This window comes from Tenebrio molitor, chromosome 6 (assembly GCF_963966145.1).
Source record: "Tenebrio molitor chromosome 6, icTenMoli1.1, whole genome shotgun sequence".
NCBI classification, from domain to species: Eukaryota; Metazoa; Arthropoda; class Insecta; order Coleoptera; family Tenebrionidae; genus Tenebrio; species Tenebrio molitor.
Genome location: NC_091051.1, coordinates 1,813,506 through 1,832,922, shown reverse-complemented (window position 1 = coordinate 1,832,922; position 19,417 = coordinate 1,813,506). Strand labels below are relative to the sequence as shown.

The window sequence follows — 19,417 nt, the reverse complement described above, 5'->3', positions numbered from 1 at the left end:
AATAAATGGTTTCAGATAAGCACAATGGTATTACTTTATGTATAGGAGTTACTTAATAAATGTTAGCTCGACTCTACAAAGCGTTTTATTCGAAAGATCACAAGGTGCAGTTGTGGGGCCATCGCGGGAACGGAATCACGTCTTTGATGTTGCTAGTTCCGAGGATGAGCTGCAGGTAGCGCTCGAAACCCAGTCCGAAGCCCCCTGTCGGCACCGATCCGAACTTCCTCAATTCCAAATACCACTCCAGGTGGGAGTTGTTTTTCGGAAGTTTCTCCCCCAACCTGGCGTGATCGTTCTCGCGCAAGCTTCCACCCGCCACTTCCCCCACGTTGGGCCCCAGCAGGTCCAGCGCCGCCACGGTGCCGTCCCCGTTCGCTCTCGCGTAAAACGGCTTCATCTCCTGGGGCCAGTCGATCACGAAAGTGGGAACGCCTCCGCAGTGCTGCACCAGGAACAATTCGTGTTCCTTGCCCAACCCCTTGCTCGAGCTGAAATCTTCCCGGAACTTGTCTCTGTGATCGTTCAAGATCCCGACGGCCTCTCGATACGTCATCACCGGAAACGTCTTATCCAACCAGCTGAAACTCGCAGAACTCTCTTTTTTCTCTCGACACCTCTCCACATCTTCCATCGATTTGTCCAGCACCGCTTGCGTCACGCTTTTCACCAGCTTCTCGACGCACTCCATGACCGCCCGGAGCTCGTCAACGAAAGCAACTTCCGCTTCCAACATGTAAAACTCCGATAGGTGCAGCCGCGACCTCGAGTTCTCCGCCCTGAAGGTGGGCCCGAACGTGTACACGCGACTCAACCCGTGCGCCGCCGCCTCCAGGTGCAGTTGTCCCGACACCGTCAAGAACGACTTTCTGTCGAAGTAGACCTCGTCGTCGCTTTGTCCCTCTTTCAGCATCGCCCTCAACACGCTTCGACTCTCCGGAAGGACCTTGAACACCTCCCCGGCCCCCTCGCAATCGTTCGAAGTCAAGATCGGCGTGTGCACGTTGATGAACCCTTCGCGATTGAAATGATCGTAAACGGCCAACGTCGCGGCGTTCCTCACGCGCAGGAGCGCCCCGAATTTAGCGGTGCGCGGTCTGAGGTGCAGGTACTGTCTGACGTACTCGGGGGTGTACTGCTTTCGGGGGGCGAAAGGGTAGCCGTCGCTCACGACGCACTCGCCGCAGACCGAAATGTCGCGGGCGGAGAGCTCGATTTGTCCCTTGGGTGAGAGCGTGACGGGCCCCGAGGCCACTATCGAGGCGCCGGTGGCGAGCCCCCCGGGTTTCGATTTCTTCGGAACCAATATTTGCAGCTTCCTGTCGGTCGAGCCGTCGCTCACGTCGACGAACACGTTTTCTTTCTGGTCTCGCAACGACTTGACCCATCCCTGTATCAATTATCGCAAATATGTGACAAAATTTGACAGGCGAGATTTTGAGGTTACCTTCACCCGGATCACGTCACCGGGCTTGCTCGTCTCGAGGATGTGACAAATTGACGATAAATTCTTGTGAAAATACCCTTTCCGTGCAGATTGGGCCAACATCTCGGCCAAAAAAGTGTTTTTGAACATTTTTCTGGTGTCGGTAATACAGGTCGCACATGTGTTTTGTAAACATAACCTCGACGTGTTCGTTATCACTTGAAGAGTTTGTTCGTATGCGACACATTTTATTTGCAAAATGTCTACAGGATTCGGCTTCGGGGGCAAGTACGTATCAATCACTAATCGGTATCATCATTGTTTGTTGACTTGAGAAATTTAGAACCACAGCTCCTCCAACGTTTGGTACCGGCTCCATAACATTCGGCACTCCGGCGACTCAGCCGGCTCAACAATTCGGTTTTGGGAACCTCTCGTCCTCGGCACCGAATCTCTTCGGTACCCAATCGACCCCCACAACTTCAGCTCTGGGGTTCAAGCCGTCGGGCTTTGGGGCCCCCGCGATTCAACCCAGCGGTGGCTACTCGTTCGGCGCGTCGACTCCGAGCTTCGGAAATCCAGTATCGACGGCCCCTTCTGCCGGATTCGGTCTGGCCACGCCAGCTGCTAGTTCCGGATTGACATTTGGTACCCCTGCAGCTAGTACCAGCTTGGCGTTCGGCACACCCGCAGCCAGTACCGGTTTGACGTTCGGCACGCCTACCACTAGTGGCGGACTGGCGTTTGGTACCCCAGCCGCCACTACAGGATTGAGTTTTGGGACCCCCGTCGCTACCACCGGGTTGAGTTTTGGCACCCCCGCTTCGAGTGCACCCTCGACCGGTCTAGCTTTCAAACCGGCGGGGTCCACGGGGTTGGCGTTCGGCACCCCCGCATCGAGCGCACCGAGCTTCGGAACCGCTTCGACGGGATTCGGTACCGGTACTGCCGCCCCCAGTACCGGACTCGCCTTCGGGGTCGCGTCATCGGCACCGGCCACAGGATTGAGCTTCGGGACGACCACATCGGCGCCCACTTTGGGGTCGAGCTTCGGCGCCCCGAGCACCTCGGCGCCCGGTGCGAGTTTCGGGTTGACCTCCGCCGGTGGCGGATTCGGTTTTGGGGGTGGTGGCGCCCCCGGTTTGGGAGTCGGGGGGTCGGTGACGAGTTCCGCAGCTCACAGTTTGGGTTTGACGGCGGCGACCGCAGCCCCTCAACAAAATGTGGGGCTGGGGGGCGTCCCCTCGACTCAATCTAAAGGCGGGAGCGGCGCCGCCGCGCAGAAAGAGCTGCCCCCGAAAGAACAGTTGCTGCCCAACGAGTTCGCGCACTTGGTGGAGCAGTTCAAGAACGTCGTCCAGGAGGAGAAGAATCGGAGCTCGGACGTGGCGCGTTGCTCGGTGAAGGAGTTCAGAAAAGTCGAGACCGAACTGGACTCGCTCAACCACCAGTTCAACCAAGTCGAGAATCAACTGTTGAACAACCGGAACCTCGCGGAACAGCTCAAGTACGACACGGCGAAAGGGTTGCAGCACGTGGAGATGGCGCAGCGCACCCAAGACACGCCGCCCAGCCTGCAGTACGACAACACCGCCCCCTTGCAGTTTTTCTTGGACCTGGCGGACAACTTCGAGCGCGAGATGCAGATTTTGAAGTTAAAAATCGACAACACCGAGAAATTCGTGAAGAAGTGCAACGAGCCGAACCTCCTCACGTCCCAAGGTACCCCCGAATCGCGGTTCGACTCGTGCTCTGACCCTAGTACTGTTCCTTGCAGATCTCGCCCTGGGCCTGAGGAGGCTCCACGAGACCTTCGTCGCTCTGGCCGGACGCATGCAGTCCGTCCACAGCCAGGTGGAGGCCCAGAAGGAGGTTTTCCTCAGCTTGCGCAAGCAAGCCATCAAGGACAACATCAACCCGTTCGAGAAGATGGACAAGAGCGCGGAAGCGATGAATCTGGTGATGAGGCACGCGATGAGGGCCGCGCCCCCCGCTCTGGCCTCGGGGCCCACCCCGTTCAACAGCGTCGCCCTCGAGAGCAACAACTTGACGCTGGCCGCCCCTCAGACGCAGCCGCCCCCGTATCCGGCCGCCACGACGATGGGTCCGACAGGTATTGGCAAAAATTGACGTAACCTCGGTTTAAATGACAGGCGCCGACTACTAGATCGTGAACGGTGCAGCATTTAACCTCAAATCAAATTTGAGATCGAATCTGATCGCGCTTTTTGTTGCAGGTTTTGGTGCAGGATTTGGCACGTCCGCGCAAAACGCCTCGCTGTTCAAGCCGCCGGGTTTCGGGACGTCCTCCTTTCAGCTGAACCCTTCCGCGAATTTTCAACTGCAGAAGCCCCCCGCGGGTGCCAAGAGAGGAAAACTCCTAGATTAGCGCTAAGACTTTATTTATTGTAATGATCGAATGTCATATTATTTTTTATAAATTATCAACTCGTTATTTACATAAAAATTTATACTTAAGGCTACTACTACTACACTGCTCCCACTTGAAGAACCGGTATCAACAGTTGAAAGGCGTCCTGGATGTAGGAACTGCTGTTGGCGGCCTGCAATGTCAATGTCACGTTTATTAAGTAACCAAAAAATTCTCGACTGCTCACTTCGAAAAACACGTTAGTGATCAGGCCGTTGACTTCTTCTTTGTTCTTCGAATTCGTGCTTTTGGCGTTCAACTTGTCGGAAAACTTCGCGGCGACGACTCCAATCAGAGACGTCAACGTCGTCGTCAACCTGTTACAATTTTAGTTATAGTGTTTTTTTTTCTCGTTCGTAACTGCTGTTGTTTAACTGTCCCAACTGTATTTTTTTCAATAAAACATTTTTTTTTACTCGAGACTTACTGTACTAAACTGTCGGCCTCGTCCGCCGTGCTCCTGTGCTCCTTGACCAAGAGCAACTCCCCCGCCTTGTGGAACTGTTCGACCGCTATCGCCGTCAGCTGCGCCAGCGCCTCTATGGCCTGCTGGTGCAACTCCCTCTCGTCGCAAACTTCCAACTTCAAAGTGTTCAACCAACTTTCGGTCTCCTCCCACGTGTCGATCAACTTCTTGTACGAGATCGGCACGTTGATTTCGCTCACCGCCGATTTCAGCTTGTCGTCGATCTCCGACCAGCTGACCTGTTCCTCTTCGTCTTCGTCCGGGAGTTCGCACAGCTCCTTCACCTGATCCATGGTTTCCTGCATGTCGACGAGGGCGTCGTCCGTGTACGACTCGAGTAAAGTTTGGAGTTTGATGTCGCACTGCTTCGACAGCATCTCCAAGGCTTCCAAGTGGACGAGTCCTTGGTGGTCGTCGAAGAGCGTCTCGTAGTTTTTCGCCTTTTTAGCGAAATGCTGCCGCTCCAAGATCCTGTTCTCGGTTTCGGCTTTTTCTTTCGCCTCGCGGAGCAACTGCGACAGGACGGGTTTGTCTTGGTCGATCTTGAGGAAGGCGCGTTTTTTCTTCAGACCGGGGTCGCCTTCTTGCAGCACTTCCATCGTTTTCTTCCCGATCGTTTCCAGAGTGTCCAGACCCCCGGAGATCACTTTCGTTCCGGTGGTTTCGACCAGTTTCGTCAAGTGGGAGACTCCCATCACTAGGTTGCCCAAACCGAAACCCGTGTTTCTGTCGGCGTCATCGTCGGGACCCACCTCTTTCGATTTCTCTTTTTCTGCTCGGTTCATTCTCGCCATTTCTTCAGGATCTGGTACTCCTATGCCTGACTCTAGCGCCGTACTGATTCCTTGCGTTATGGTCGACACACTCTGACTGGCAGTCGAGATTATGGAAGATACACCCCAGTTGCCCCAAGAACTCCAACTAGAAGACGCCGTCTCTTCAGGTTGTTGCGCTTTCTCTTTGGGGCACGCAATTTTGTCCTGGGGTTGCGATTTTTCTTTGGAATGGGGAATTTCGTCGCGGGATTGCGACTTTTGCTCTTGAGACCGTGGAATCTGGCCTTGGGGCTCTTCGACGGGCTCCCAATCCTCGTTATCCCACATATTCTCCTCGTTCTCTTTTCCCCAATCTATCTCCGCCTCATCCCACAAGTTCTCCTCCACTTTATCCCCTGTACTACCCTTCTCGCCCTTATCACTACCCCAATCCATTTCCGACTTACCCCAAAGATCTTCTTCTCCACTAACATCTCCACTTTCTACACTACTTCCCCTTTCGCTTCTTCTCCTTATCTCAACACTTTCCTGAACTGGTTTCGCCTCGTTGTCCACGTTCTTCGTGCTGGTCTCACTTTTACTGATATTATTTTCACCATCTTTTTCGACGCTTTCAGTTCTGCGATTCTCGTTATTTTTGTTGTTATTTAAACTGATTAAATCCGTTTCCACTTTACTTTCTGCGATTTTCACCTCTTTCAGTTTCTCCACCGTTGCATTTGTGCACTGCACGTCACCGTCTTCAGTTTTCGTCACACTTTTGACCGTTTTGGTGTCTTCATCGTCCGACTGAAAGTCCTCGTCGGCGCTTTCGAAATATTCACTGTCCGAAGTCTCCATTTGAGTATTTAGATTAAAACAATTATTCGAACCAGCTGTGTTTATGAAATAAACATGTCCACTTGTCAGTCACGGCACGAAACTGTCAAATTTGACGTTTCCACGTGTTACCAACACAATACGAGATTAGCCGAAAGCGTGCGATCCTGCACGAAGAAAAGTTGGGGACAGGTCAGGCTCGAGGGGTTTTGAAAGATTGCGAGCGATAATTGAAAATAAGTTTATTTGAGAGGCTACCTTAGATTTATACTAACGAATCGAATAAAATCTAAACAATAAATAACCAAATTGTAATTTTGCGTGAACAAGCAGGAAACACATCTGAGACTAGAGAACATTACAACTGAAAATACTTGTAACATATCAGGAGGAACGAAAAGACGAAAACAACTCCTACAAATAATTGTCAATGGGAACGAGGCCACTGGTTTGATTTATCGGTGAGCGGGACGTAGACGACCCCCATGAGGGACTTGCGCTCAACCGAGCCGTCCGGAAGCTTGTCCACTTGTTCCAGTTGCTGATCGCCTCCGGCTGGCCCCACGGGAATTATCAGTCTGCCCCCGATCTAAAAAAAAATGTTCATGTGACATCGTCCGCCGAATCGTCCCTAAATTACTTTCAACTGGTCGACGAGAGGTTGCGGCAAAACCGGAGCCGCCGCCCCCACGTGTATGGCATCGTAGGGTCCCAAATCGGGGTAACCTTCACGCCCGTCGCCCAACAAGAGTCTCAACTGTCCCGACTGCAACAATTCCGGCTGGTCTTTCTCGATGTTGTGCACGGACATCTCTACCAGTTCAGGAATATGGTCGATCCCTACAGCAATGCTGAGACACGAATTACTCTGGTGCGTGAAATCTAGACGCCACCGGTTTACCCTTTCTCCCCCAACATGATGGCCATGCATGCCGTCAGATACCCGCTACCCGAGCCCACGTCCAGCGCCCTGTCGCCGTGCATCAGCTTGTCTTTGAGCAGCTCCAAAGCGTGAGCGTGCATGTGCGGGGCGCTGATCGTCACGCCGTATCCGATGCCTTGCGGGGCGTCCATGTACGGATTGTTCCGAGAGTAGTTGCCCCTGTCGACCGCCAACATTGCGCTTTCGACGGCGTCGCTTCTAATAATCCCGTTAGCTGCAAATAACCATTGACATAACCTACAACTTGCCTCCAGTTCAGACCTCTCAAGTTCCGGATTAATTCGGCGTTGGTCTTGCCGTGCGACCTCCAGGCCATCCCGAACGTTAAAAGTGACAAAACACCGATAACTAATTTGATTCGCATTAATTTTTACGAGGACGATGGAAAACTTTCATTTTAAAATTTGACATTTATTGCGATTTTGTGACGCAAAAGTGGGGAATTTTTGTTTGGTCAGGTGACGGGTGGCGACACTGACGGTCGCCATTTTTTTTAAACCAAATCAACAAAAATCGTGTATTTTCGAGTATGAATTATTGATTTAACACGTCGATGATCTCGTTGAAATCGGTGACGAACCACTTGGCTTTGGCCTGGACGGTGGGTCTGATCACGTTGCCCCCATAACCTGACAGAAAATCGACAAGTTGTATAAAACCTCGACAGACAACACGAAATTACCGATGAAAGCATCTGCAGGGGGTGACGCCTCGAGGTCAGTGGCGCCGTCCCCGATCAGCACCAAATTCTTGTAGTTGTGCCGCTTTTTCAACGAATCTACGACGACAGCTTTTCCGCCACTTTTAGAAGTGGGCTCGGAATCGTCGAAGCCGGCGTGTTCGCCTGAAACCCCCAAAACAATTTTCGAAAATTTTCCCTCCTCAAAATACCTGTATAGTAGAATTTGAGCCTGTTGGCAAAGATGTGGTCGTTGGGAATGTTCAGTTGCGCCGCTATCGGTGCGATTATCGACTTGAACCCACCCGAAATGAGATAGACGGGAACGTTGCGACTCTGCAACAAACCCACCAACTTCCTGAAACCGCAACGAATACAAAAAAACCAATTAAAAAACCCCACTGCTTTACTTGACCCCCGGAGTGAGGGTTGGCGGCTTGGTCGTGACGAAATCCCGTATTTGCGTCAACGTTGGTTGTATAATACCCAGGCGCAACTTCAACGACTCCTGGAACGTCATGGATCCGGTCATCGCTTTCGCAGTTCTTTGAAACAATCCATTAGCGCTGGCTGTTTGACACGATTGTTTGAAAAACTCACAAACTGGAAACTTCGCTACCCTTGTTGCAAAACTTGGCCAGTTCGTCGATGCCCTCTTCTTGTATGACGGTCGAGTCGACGTCGAAACAAACGGCGTCGGCCTTTCTAAGAATTGTCTGCACTTCCGCGCTCATTTTCTTTTGCTCTTTGTTCTGAGAGTCTACCCTTTGACCGACTTCTGTCAACTAGAGCCGCGCGCTCAACGTAATACGTCCAAGGTCAAAGCGATAAGCGTTTTATTTCTCAATCAGTCCATTCAAAACATTTTGTAACGTCCAATTATGCTCTATTCGAGTAGGACAACCGCATCAATCTATTTCGACACAAAAACATACAGCAACCGTGTTCAAACAAAAGCACGAATTTCTTAAGTCTACTGAAGAAAAGTCATTCTGTCTTTAGTGTCTTTCTCCTCCAAAAACCATCGATATCTTATCATGTTTCCAAACAGCTGACTTCGTGACCTTTTACCTTAACCGTACTCTGTGAGTCACCCACAGATGGCGCCACCTTTTAAGTAATAACTCGAAAGTGACTTAAGTCTAAACAGTTGCCTATCTATCATATCCAATGAAAAACCGTGCAGGTTTCAGGCAACACTTTATGATGTTCACGATGAATTCCGCCGCCCTTGTTGACAGCTTTTATAACAAATTATTTTATCTCTTGCCGTAATTGCGTTCGTTATCACAGATTATGTGTTTTATCAGAAGGGTTGACTCTATTTTGCAGCATTCGATATCGCTGAATAGACTCGATTCGGTGTTAATTATTGCAAATACAGTGGTACTTTGAGAGGGGAGACTCTTAAACACTTGTTGCTAATTGGCGCAAAGACATGCGCTCAGTCCCTCCGTATCTTGGCACATATTTCAACATTTCGTTGCTCTCATTCGGCTCAATTCCGAAAAATTGTCCAATTTCTAGTCATGGCTAGAATCTGCTCCGTTCTCGTGTGCCTCTTCGTGTTAATACAAATTTCTTCCGGTGCCGTAAACAAGAACAAATATTCTTTAGTCGACCAAGTGAAAAAGTGGTAAGTTTCTTGTATTCGAGGCTTTTTAACCGATTCCGCGAGAATGAGTTTTTTCTCTGTTCTCGACGGTCGATTTTCGTTTGTAACAAGTTGCAAAAGTTTGATTAAACCAAACAAGTTTTTTTCCGAAGCGACAAATTCGCACCGACAAGTTTGCTATGTTTCTACAATGTAGTAAAAAAGTATCTGCTTGCTTCCGTTGATGGGTTAATGAATGAACGGGCGATCAATTTTTCAAGTGACTTTATTCATCTGAGGATATAATTGGTCCTGGAAGAATCTGTGCGGCGCCTTTGTGTCTAGTAGTTATTGATTTTGAACGCTAGGCGCCACTACAATTCGAATCATAATTTATTGCAGTGTTACCGAATGGACCAAACAAATTGGTGACGAACTCTACACCCTAAGCTCGACCACCACCAGAAAAAAGAAAATCAAAGAGGTAGAGGAATTTGTTGGAAACGACAAAACAATAACGAGTGATTTCAGAGTTTCAACACGATGAAGGACAAGATACACTACAAGACCGACAGGGAACTCTTGAGGACCATAACTAACAACCTGAAAGAAACGTTGCACGAGAAGATGGAAGCTGTCAAGGTACCACCTCTCCAACAGTACTACTTTAACTGAAACAATTTTTTAGAGAATTGCCGAGTACGCTGAGTTCCTGGCCTACCACAGAAGAACCGATCCGATCTTTGCCAACAGTACTTTTTTCTTCTACAACGCTGACAACATCACCAACACCACAACCGACTGCGGCAGAGAAGCAAACCTAGAAAACGAAATTCTCGAGGTGAGGGTGCGGACGATTCGTCCCCTTCTGATGTCACTCTTTTAGGCCAAGTGTGTCTGGTGGTGCGAACAGAAGGATCTCCCCTTGACTGACCCTTTGAAATACAACAATTACAGCAACACACAAAAACTTGACGAACTCTTCCACTCCCCGTGTCCCTGCGCTAAACAAGTAAACCGTACTAGACCCATTGAAAATTTCAATTTTCTCCCGATGCATCAGCATCCAGATTTTGGGGACACTCCTGTCAACCTGAATCTGAGTGTGGTCAAAGTCGCCGCCAACATCTACGCCCGAGGTACTACTCGACACTGTTTCGGTGAAAAGTATAGATTTTTCTTGCAGAGGAAGAAGTACTTCAAGGTGTTCGATGGACCGAACCGCTCGACATGATTTTCAGGGAGAACCGGAAGAGGGACAAGACTCTCAAGTACCAGTACTTCGCCAGTCCTCACGGCTACATGAGACACTATCCTGGTACTAAAAAGTACAATTCCGATTGCTTTTTGATTGTGTTTTGCAGCCGTGAAATGGTCAGACGAACGCTACGCCCAAACGTACGACCCCAGAACGCGATCGTGGTACTCCGAAGCCATGACCTCCCCCAAAGACGTCTTCATTCTCATCGACAGTTCCGGTTCCGTGTTGAAAGGCAAGAGGAAACTCGCCGCTCTGATTGTCAACAACATCCTGGACACCCTCAACGACAACGACTTCGTCAACATCTACCACTTCTCCAACCGCACCGACCCCATAGTACCGTGCTTCAGAGACACTCTGGTGCAAGCCAACGAGGAGAATCTGCGCTTGTTGCGCGAGAACCTCTTCAACTACAAACCCAAATTTCAGGCACAAATCGCCATCGGACTCAAGAAAGCGTTCACTCTGCTGGCGGAGTTCCGCAAGAATCGGGTGGGCTCGCAGTGCAACCAGGCCATAATGTTGATAACCGAAGGGGCGTTCCTCGACGATGAGAAAGAGTTCTTCAGCAGGTACAACTGGCAGTACAACACCAGCGTGCGGGTGTTCACTTACCAGCTGAAGAGGAGCGAGTCTGACGCGAGGCTTCTGGAGTGGGTCGCGTGTTCGAACAAAGGGTACTTCGTCAACATCTCCCTGATGCAAGAAGTGCGCGAGAAGGCTCTGCCCTACTTGAATGTGATGTCGCGACCGGTCAACTACTGGCACCGAGACGTACCGACGCGGGAGTTGATTTGGAGCTACTTGTACATAGATCTGGCCGATCGGAGGTACACCAACTGGTTGTGGAAGAAACTGGAAGGGAACCGCCAAAGAGCGATCTTTCTGGATCACGCGAAGAGGGAGTTTACCAGGTTGCAGAAAGTGTTGAGCAGCGAGTCACACTTTTTGCTCAAAGAGAGTCACGTATACTGTTTTCTCTGAGGTTGTACCAACTCCCTTCACTCTTTTTTCAGGATTACGACAAATACGAAAAATCCAACGATTACGACTACATGACTACGTTGTCTTTGCCTGTTTACAGTCGCCGCAAGGACGACGTCGACATAATCGGAGTTGCGGGAGTTGACGTCTCCATCAAGCTCTTGTACTCGCTGATACCTCACCACACGGTCTCACCTTTCACTCTTTCACCACTCAAACTTAAAAAATCGTTTCCAGATCGGAGTCAACGGATACGCTTTCATCATCACAAACAACGGATACATCCTGATGCATCCCGGACACAGACGCGAGGTATCCACGATTGTTGTTGTTATTGTTCTTGTTATCAAGTCGGTTCCAGTTTGAGAACATCCCGAAGCCGACGTTCAACAGAGTGGACTTACTCGAGGTGGAAATATTAGACGACACAAGTGAACCGCGACGTTTCAACGAATCAATCGTGAAGGTGTGTACGGATTTGTTTGTTTTCTCGTCTTATCGCCGATTCTTCCACAGCTGAGGGAACAAATGGTGCAAAACGACTCCGGCTCGAACATACTCAACGTGAAGTTCGCTCTGGACGACATGGTGAGAGCGGAAATGAAAACGTTTCGCGTTTTTAGTAGTTTTTTGCAGAAACGAATCGTCTTGAGTACGAGGCGATACGTTTACACTTCTCTAGGGGACGCTTTCAGGGTCGGAATCGCTCTACCGGAAGACTACGGACTCATGGTGGTCAACATAAAAAATACGGCGAATTACGAACGAGGCCTGCTCAAGACCAAGAACTGGGCGGTCCATCCGGACTGGTACTCGCTTATTCGCTACAACTACAAGCAAATTTACCTTGATCTTTTCAGGATCTACTGCAACGACGACAGCGGCAAAGAGCCTGAAGAGGTAGTACGATGCTGCTTGCTCCGCAAACACACAAGTACCAATTTCAAATCTTCATCAGGCACAAAAACGTAAACTGTGTTTCAGGCGAGCCCCTCTTCAAGTCTCTTTTGTTCGACGCTGAAGTCACGAGATGGTTTGAGGACCCCATAGAGAACGAAGAACAGTGAGTACTTCGATTTGTTGTACAACTTCCAAAGCGTCGACTTCCAGTTTTGTTAACACGTACCAAGTGGACAACGTCTTCATGGCGACACACTCGGGTCTGACCCGGTGGAAAGTGTTGAAACCTCCGAGATTCGACGAGGATGAGGAAGAGAGCAAAGGAAAGAAAGAAGTCTTCAGAGGGAACAGATCGATCGACGAGGACTGGTACAAGAGAGTCGTCGAAGAGAATCTCAACAGCAGAGACGAAGAAATGTTCATCTACTCGGTACCATTTGAGATTTCAGGTTACGAAAATGACACGATGATCACCAGCACCAAAGCGATTTTTGTGATGGCTGAAGGGAAAAAATCTCCGGTGGCTGCAGTAGGTGTCCAGTTCAACTACCGCGAGATGCATCGACGCTTCAACAAGACCACCGAAACGGTAATACCCAGATCTTATCTAGACTAGTACTGAAAGAAATCGTAGTGCACCCACGCCAACAAAAAACACAAATGCACTTGCGACTCCGACTTTGTCTCTTGTTTCATCTTGGACAACAACGCTTACGTGATCTTCGGCAGCGGGTTAGAATACACTGGTCGCTTCATCGGCGACATCAGTCCCATTATAACCCACCGCTTGATCAAAAATGGTGTCTACAAACGCATCAGAATGTTCGACTATCAAGCCATCTGTCAGAAGCCGCCTGAAGCTAAAGGCAGTAATGCATCGCCTAGCAACATAACTATTTTCAGAAAGGTTAGTATCGACGAGTCGCTTCCGAACGATCATTTTTTGATTCTAGCTCCTCGAGAATTTGTTGCAAGTCACCAATTGGGCTCTGGCCACCATTTTGTTGTTGATCACGTCTGTTACCGGCGGACCCGATTACGAGAGCACCAAAAACGAGACCCTGTTGTACGAGAGGCTCGAGATTAACAAGACCGTGCCGACTCCTTGCGACAAGGAGATGTGGTTGTTCACGCTGGGGGAGAGATTCAGTTCGGTGGAGTATGCAAACAACACCTCCAAAACTGGGTGCGACTGGTACGTTTCTGGTCCAGAAAAGACTAGACCAGGCTTAAATCCGCACGTTTTGCTGGCTCCAAAACACTTTCCTCAAGCATCTAAACTGTCTCTCTGAACAGTGGGACATAAATCTGCGCTTCTTGCTGGCTTTTCTAAAGCTCTGCTGTGACACTTTCACCCCCTAGAGTCTTGTCTCCTCTTGATTAATTGTAGGTTTTACGTGGTGGAGCGCATCCCTCACAGCAATCTGCTCTTTTTGGCGGCCAATCCCGTCTGCGAGCTGGACAGCGTGAGCAGCTTTCAGTCGCACACCCAGACCCCAACCCCCGTCGAGATCGACTACAACGACACCCTCGCCTGTTACATCAACACCTATAACAACTTCACCCGGAGGATTTACACGCGCTGCTACAACAACAGTCCCAACGTAAGTCACTCCCCCGCACAAACCCACCCACCCCTCATCCGATTGATTTTTCAGGAGCACGATTTAAACCAAAACCGTTTCCACTGCGGCCACACTTGGAAACCATAATTCTGTATCTGTATTGAGTCGAATAAACTCCTACTTATTGGAATGTCGTGGTTTAATCATCGGCAAACCGAGCGCAATTGTACTGCGGGTGGAGGTAATTTCCTCGAGTGAAGGTGGCAATTTGCCAAGAATTAGAGATGATTATCGGATCGTATTAGAGTCAACACTGTGAAAAATCCGCGATATCGTATTTTTTTTATCGGAACGTCCTGTTCGCGCTTCGTGGAGCGTATCGAGCCAGGATTTTATTAAAATTCGATGTTTGCTTTTTGGCAACGGACATGTCTCTGGGGGGAGGGATGGGGGGTCGATTAATTGGGTTAATACGCGATTCGCGGTGCATCATTCGTCGAATGTTAATTCCGTCGACGTTCTGAATAATTTTGATCAAAGTAACGATTATTACTCGAGTGAACCGAAAACAACCCCCGACGCCAAGAATAATTTTTAAGGATTAATTCCCATCCCAGAACTCCCACACATACGTTTCTCTTCTTATGATCTCGCTCAAGCCTTATTAGATACACTTATCTGCCTAGAAGATTCGTTTTTAGGGCTAGTTTTCTTTGGTGGCCTAATCTGTCTTCCGTCAAATTCAATTGGGTCGATTATAACCAACAAAAAACGAAAATCTTGAGCAGAAATTCCCTTTTTGTCTGAAAATGACGTCTAATTAACAAATAACCCAGATTCGGGATACGTCCTGAATAATTGACAACGAAATCGGTTGCAGGTGATGTCCTGTCAAGAACTCGCGTCTTTGCGGTCGCGTGTGAACTTCTCAGGGGGTGAGTTAGAGTTAAACGCAACGAATACATCACATTTACATACGTAAATGTATGCGTTGTATTACTTGCGGCATAAAATGTTAATATTTTTGTACATAATTCTCGTCGACGGGCTCTCTCGATAATTGGATTTTTTCCGAATGTAGCTTTCTGGCCGCTAAATTCGGAAAAAGACGGAGGACGCCTCTCTCGACCCCGAATTAACGATATTTATTCATGTGAATTTTGATACTGATGCCACTGTGGCGGAATTGTAAATTTCTCCCTTTATTCAATGATACGTGGGGTTGGGGCAAAATATTAGTCTGATTCACTCTACGCTAACAAGATGCCCAACACGATCAATAAATCGATATAGATTGTTGAATGTTGACTGAATCGATTTTTTGAAAGTGAGGTTATGTGACAACTTTTCAGTCAGTAAAATGTCTTGAAAATTTTGTGTGAATCGTACAAAACTCTCGTTTTCTTAACAAACATTGTATCGATATTTATATCTTACCAAAGAGAATTCTCAAATTGAAACTTACTGGTACTTACCAATTCGCCGGCAATTCTCCAATTTTAATAAAATCTATTGACCCACGTTAAACCGACGGGATTTTGAATGCTATAATAAATGTTACATGACGCCTGTGACCTCATTTATGAGTTTTTTACCTTTTCAATGTCTCTCATCGATAAAACAATCAATAAAAACATCATAAAAACCGATCAACTTTACGACATTCTACCACCAACATAACACATCTGTCATTCATTACCAACTTTATTTGTTACAAACACTGAAAGAACTTGTGCCGCCTGACATTTGTTATTTGATGAAATAAATAATAAAAAAAAATCTGGATCTGTGTGATTTTATCCTGGACCTTTAAACAAATGCAAAAAGACCAAGAGTAAAGTACATTAATACATAGAATCTATAAGGAAAAGAAAAGAAGAAGAAAAGTACAAGTACTCACCGTGAAGTTCGTTATTATAAATGATCGTGTCCTAAAATTAGTCTTGGATGAATCTTTCCTCTAGAATGGATAATTCCATCATTCCCGTGTCATCCTGAGGAATTACTTATTTATCGCATACTCTGATAATTTATAAGGAGATCGGTTGGGCAGGATCAGATCAAAGAGTCAAATGACAATAGTTGGGATGTTGAAGATTTAAACGGTGTCTTGGTAATAACAGCAATCTCCAGTTAATTTTAGACGAATATGACACGCAAAAATTGTGTTTTGCAGATTTTTGTGGAGCGAAATGATTCGCGAAAACTCTGTCCTTGATAGTTGTCAAAAATAATAAATAAATTATCAAGTGTAAATATGGTGGATGCGCCGAGTCTTCAAAAAAAAGGGAAAAAACGCCGATAATTCAGTTTTTTGGAGGACTTGTGATTCACCTGCCTATAAGAAACTTTTGCAAAATAAGATTAAACGCTCGGTTATTAAGAAAAAGCCGTGGAGCATTAAAATATAGTTTCCTTGGCGAATACTTTCCTAATATTCAGATGAACAGGACCAGAAATTATTTCACGATCCGAACAGTAATAAAACAAGTGATAAAATTCAAACTGACAAAGAATGGACCAAACGCTGAAACTTTTCCTTTTATGTATTCTTAGTTATATTTTATATTTTATCGTCCGAGATAGGGATTGCGAACAAGATTTAAAACGCGGCTCTGCTCTGGTGAACAATTTAATGTACGGTAAATCATCCAATTAACTTGTGAACTGTCGGCGAAAATAACCCATTCAAGAGCCGACCAAGTGATTGATTTTTGTGGTTGGCAATCCTGTAAAAATTAAATCGGCTCCGCTCGAAAAATTTCCACAAAACAGACAACCACAGATATGGAAGTCGACAATAACACTTCAACACGACGATTATTCGCCCCCACACCGGACATTGTTTGGAGTACGAGTGCGTACGTTGTCGTTGGGTTATTGATGGGGGTGTCATCGCTCACGTCGTCCGGATCAAGTCGCGCCTCCATTATTAATAACAAATCGTGGAGGGTTTTTCAGTGGCATTAATAAGTAACCGAATTGCAAAACGGAAAAACGAGGATTTGAATAATGCTGATGAGCGGAAGCTGGAGGACACTCGACTGATCTGAAGTTGTCTTCGCGTTTCCTTTAAGCCGCGTTCTCTCTAACCTAGACCTGAATGCATCGTCGATAATTTCACTTGACACACAAATTTCATCAAATCACGTTGGAACGCAACGTCCGACGTTGCTATTAAAATCGAATCCGGTATTAATAATGACCGCAACAGCAAATCAATGCGGTCCAACATTGTACGAACGAAGAGTCGACGCGAATAATACAATTTGATAGAAGCAGCGCCGACAGGATTGAGCGCAATTGAGGGCTCTAATCAATCAAACACTGGTCATGTTGTGTTACATCGTCAAATTGTTCGGGGTGACACCGGCACGGCCAGAGCGGAGGTCGAGAGGCGAAGGACCTCCAAAAAGTCAAGGTTTCGGGAGTCTTTCGGATCAAACGGGGAGTCTGAAGATGACAAAAATTTAAAACGAAGGTAGTAGGTACAAATAGGATAATTAAAAATACGTTGTGCTTTAATTCTTGAAATTTGGAGCGATCCTATTTTTGAAAAAAAAAAAGACATAGCATTAAATACGCTAAAAGACGGAGGGAGCCTCTCCCGAATCCGAATTACCTAACAATGTTGTTTATTCATGTGAGATTTTGATACAAATCGCGTTGTGGCAGAATTGTAAATTTCTCCCTTTATTCAATGACAATGGGGTTGGGGAAAATGTTCTGATTCACTCTACCATTACGAAGTGTTTTCTCTAATAAAATGTACGCCACAACTCAGCAAACCGATGGGGATTCTTAAATACATCGATTTTTGAAAGTGAGGTTATGTCACATAACAACTTTTCTGCAAAATTTCTAGAAAATTTTATTTGAATAGTGGAAAACGTCCGTAGGTAGGTCCGTACAGATTTTATCGATATTTCTCTTACCAAATATAATGCTCAAATTAAAACTTACTGGTACTTACCCATTCGCCGGTAATTCTCCAATTTTAATAAAATTTATTCGCCCACGTTAAATCTACGAGATTTTGAATGCTGTAATAAATTTTATATGGTGCCTGTGACCTCATTTATGAGTTTTTTACCTTTTCAATGTCCCTCATCGATAAAACAATCAATAAAAACATCATAAAAAGCGATCAACTTAACGACTGCTTGTTGACGTTTTACCACCAACCTAACACGTCTGTCATTCATTACCAACTTTATTTGTTATAAACACTGAAAGAAAAAGAACCCGTGCCCCCTGACATTTGTTATCTGTTAAAATAAATAATAAAAAATCTGGATCTGTGTGTTTTTATTCTAGACCTTTAAACAAATGCATCAAGTTTTTCTGTTAATTTGTTCGACGTTGAACAACGATCACTTTCCTGGACTTCTTTAAGGAGCGGACGCCATTACTACGACAATAAGTTGGAAAAAATGTAGGAGCAAGAGTAAAGAACGTTAGTAGAATCTACAGTGCGGAATTAAATGATTTACATCTAGTTACCTTCGGAATTTTTGCACATGTAAATTTTCCTGTACCGCTCTACTTTTTTTTCGAAGTGCCGAACTATTAGTTCTGTCAATAAATGTCATCAATCGAATTGACAATTGTTACAATTTACTAAATTGAATTAACAAACGTTGGTGGCCACTTTCAACACTAGCTGTGACTTGCTTTTGTTAGCTCCTTTTTCATTTCAATCTCAACTTTGCATTCATATCATCCCTTCGCAATAAATCACATTTGGAATTTGGATATATATTTTGAGGTTAGGCTTTCTTTTTTTTGTAGAGCGGCATTTCGTATTTTTATAAGGGTAATGCAAAGGTAACTAGATGTAAATCATTTAATTCCACACTGTATAAGAAAAGGAAATGAAGAAGACAAATACAAGTATCTACTGGGGGTCGTTATGAATAATCGTGTCCTAAAATTAGTCCTGGGTGAATGTGTCCTCTGGAATGAATAATACCAATTAAAATTATGTCATTCCCGTGTCATCCTGGAAGAATTACTTATTTATCACATAATTTGATAATTTATAAGGAGATCGGCTAGGAAGGATCAGTAAAGAGTGACATGACATTACTAGTGATGTCTAAGATTTAAACGCTGTCTTGATGGTAACAATAATCTTCAGTTACGTTCAGAGAGAGATGAAATGTAAAAATTATGTTTTATAGATTTTTGTGGCGCGAAATAAATCACGAAAACCCCTTGATTGTTGTCAAAAAAATGAAATAAATTACAAAGCGTCAATATGGCGGATGTGCCAACTGTCAAAAAAAGAAAAATGCTGATAATTCAGTTATTTTTAGATGTGGATGGAATATAGAATTAGAATAACAAGATAGAATGCACGACACAAATATCTCTTAGAGAATTAATTTTTTCCTTGAAGCTTCCACCTACGCCTCCGCTCCACTCGTCTCCCGCGACTCCTGGTGCGTCTTCGCGGCTCGTCACGAATTAAATTCCCGTAAAGCCACCGATGGACACGGCACGCGCTACATTTGCGCGTCGGGGGTGCGCACCGTCTGCGATAAATCTGAGTCTATGGGGGCCCGAGTCGT

General features: G+C 46.4%; 5 protein-coding genes and 1 pseudogene across 8 annotated transcripts; 2 read left to right on the top strand and 4 right to left on the bottom strand.

The window, feature by feature from the left end:
• Positions 1 to 67: 67 nt before the first annotated feature.
• On the bottom strand, positions 68 to 1,583 carry AsnRS-m (asparagine--tRNA ligase, mitochondrial). The gene is made up of 2 exons (XM_069051138.1): positions 1,448 to 1,583; positions 68 to 1,390 (listed from the first exon to the last, which is right to left on the bottom strand). The coding sequence occupies exons 1-2, from the start codon at positions 1,574 to 1,576 to the stop codon at positions 98 to 100; spliced, it is 1,422 nt and encodes a 473-aa protein (XP_068907239.1). The 5' UTR covers positions 1,577 to 1,583; the 3' UTR covers positions 68 to 97.
• Positions 1,573 to 4,277, top strand: LOC138133275 (nuclear pore complex protein Nup58-like). Of its 2 annotated transcripts, none has more exons than XM_069051133.1 (4): positions 1,573 to 1,714; positions 1,770 to 3,148; positions 3,204 to 3,539; positions 3,664 to 4,277. In XM_069051133.1, the coding sequence occupies exons 1-4, from the start codon at positions 1,686 to 1,688 to the stop codon at positions 3,813 to 3,815; spliced, it is 1,896 nt and encodes a 631-aa protein (XP_068907234.1). In that variant the 5' UTR covers positions 1,573 to 1,685; the 3' UTR covers positions 3,816 to 4,277. The 2 variants fall into 2 exon arrangements, with proteins under 2 accessions (XP_068907234.1, XP_068907235.1); XM_069051134.1 differs by having other exon boundaries at positions 3,204 to 3,603; positions 3,664 to 3,904.
• LOC138133274 (protein FAM114A2) lies at positions 3,812 to 6,073 on the bottom strand. 2 transcript variants are annotated; one of them, XM_069051132.1, is made up of 3 exons: positions 4,285 to 6,073; positions 4,045 to 4,174; positions 3,812 to 3,990 (listed from the first exon to the last, which is right to left on the bottom strand). In XM_069051132.1, exons 1-3 carry the CDS (start codon positions 5,937 to 5,939, stop codon positions 3,916 to 3,918), a joined length of 1,860 nt encoding a protein of 619 aa, XP_068907233.1. In that variant the 5' UTR covers positions 5,940 to 6,073; the 3' UTR covers positions 3,812 to 3,915. The 2 variants fall into 2 exon arrangements, with proteins under 2 accessions (XP_068907233.1, XP_068907232.1); XM_069051131.1 differs by having other exon boundaries at positions 3,812 to 4,174.
• A 72-nt stretch (positions 6,074 to 6,145) lies between these two features.
• Pcmt (Protein-L-isoaspartate (D-aspartate) O-methyltransferase) lies at positions 6,146 to 18,038 on the bottom strand. 2 transcript variants are annotated; one of them, XM_069051145.1, is made up of 5 exons: positions 17,938 to 18,038; positions 17,818 to 17,887; positions 6,820 to 7,075; positions 6,559 to 6,769; positions 6,146 to 6,507 (listed from the first exon to the last, which is right to left on the bottom strand). In XM_069051145.1, the coding sequence occupies exons 2-5, from the start codon at positions 17,819 to 17,821 to the stop codon at positions 6,346 to 6,348; spliced, it is 633 nt and encodes a 210-aa protein (XP_068907246.1). In that variant the 5' UTR covers positions 17,822 to 17,887; positions 17,938 to 18,038; the 3' UTR covers positions 6,146 to 6,345. The 2 variants fall into 2 exon arrangements, with proteins under 2 accessions (XP_068907246.1, XP_068907245.1); XM_069051144.1 differs by lacking the exons at positions 17,818 to 17,887; positions 17,938 to 18,038 and adding an exon at positions 7,123 to 7,363.
• aay (phosphoserine phosphatase) lies at positions 7,365 to 8,347 on the bottom strand. The gene is made up of 5 exons (XM_069051148.1): positions 8,141 to 8,347; positions 7,951 to 8,085; positions 7,753 to 7,898; positions 7,544 to 7,705; positions 7,365 to 7,490 (listed from the first exon to the last, which is right to left on the bottom strand). The coding sequence occupies exons 1-5, from the start codon at positions 8,272 to 8,274 to the stop codon at positions 7,396 to 7,398; spliced, it is 672 nt and encodes a 223-aa protein (XP_068907249.1). The 5' UTR covers positions 8,275 to 8,347; the 3' UTR covers positions 7,365 to 7,395.
• Positions 9,041 to 14,034, top strand: LOC138133270 (voltage-dependent calcium channel subunit alpha-2/delta-3-like; annotated as a pseudogene).
• Positions 18,039 to 19,417: the final 1,379 nt, after the last annotated feature.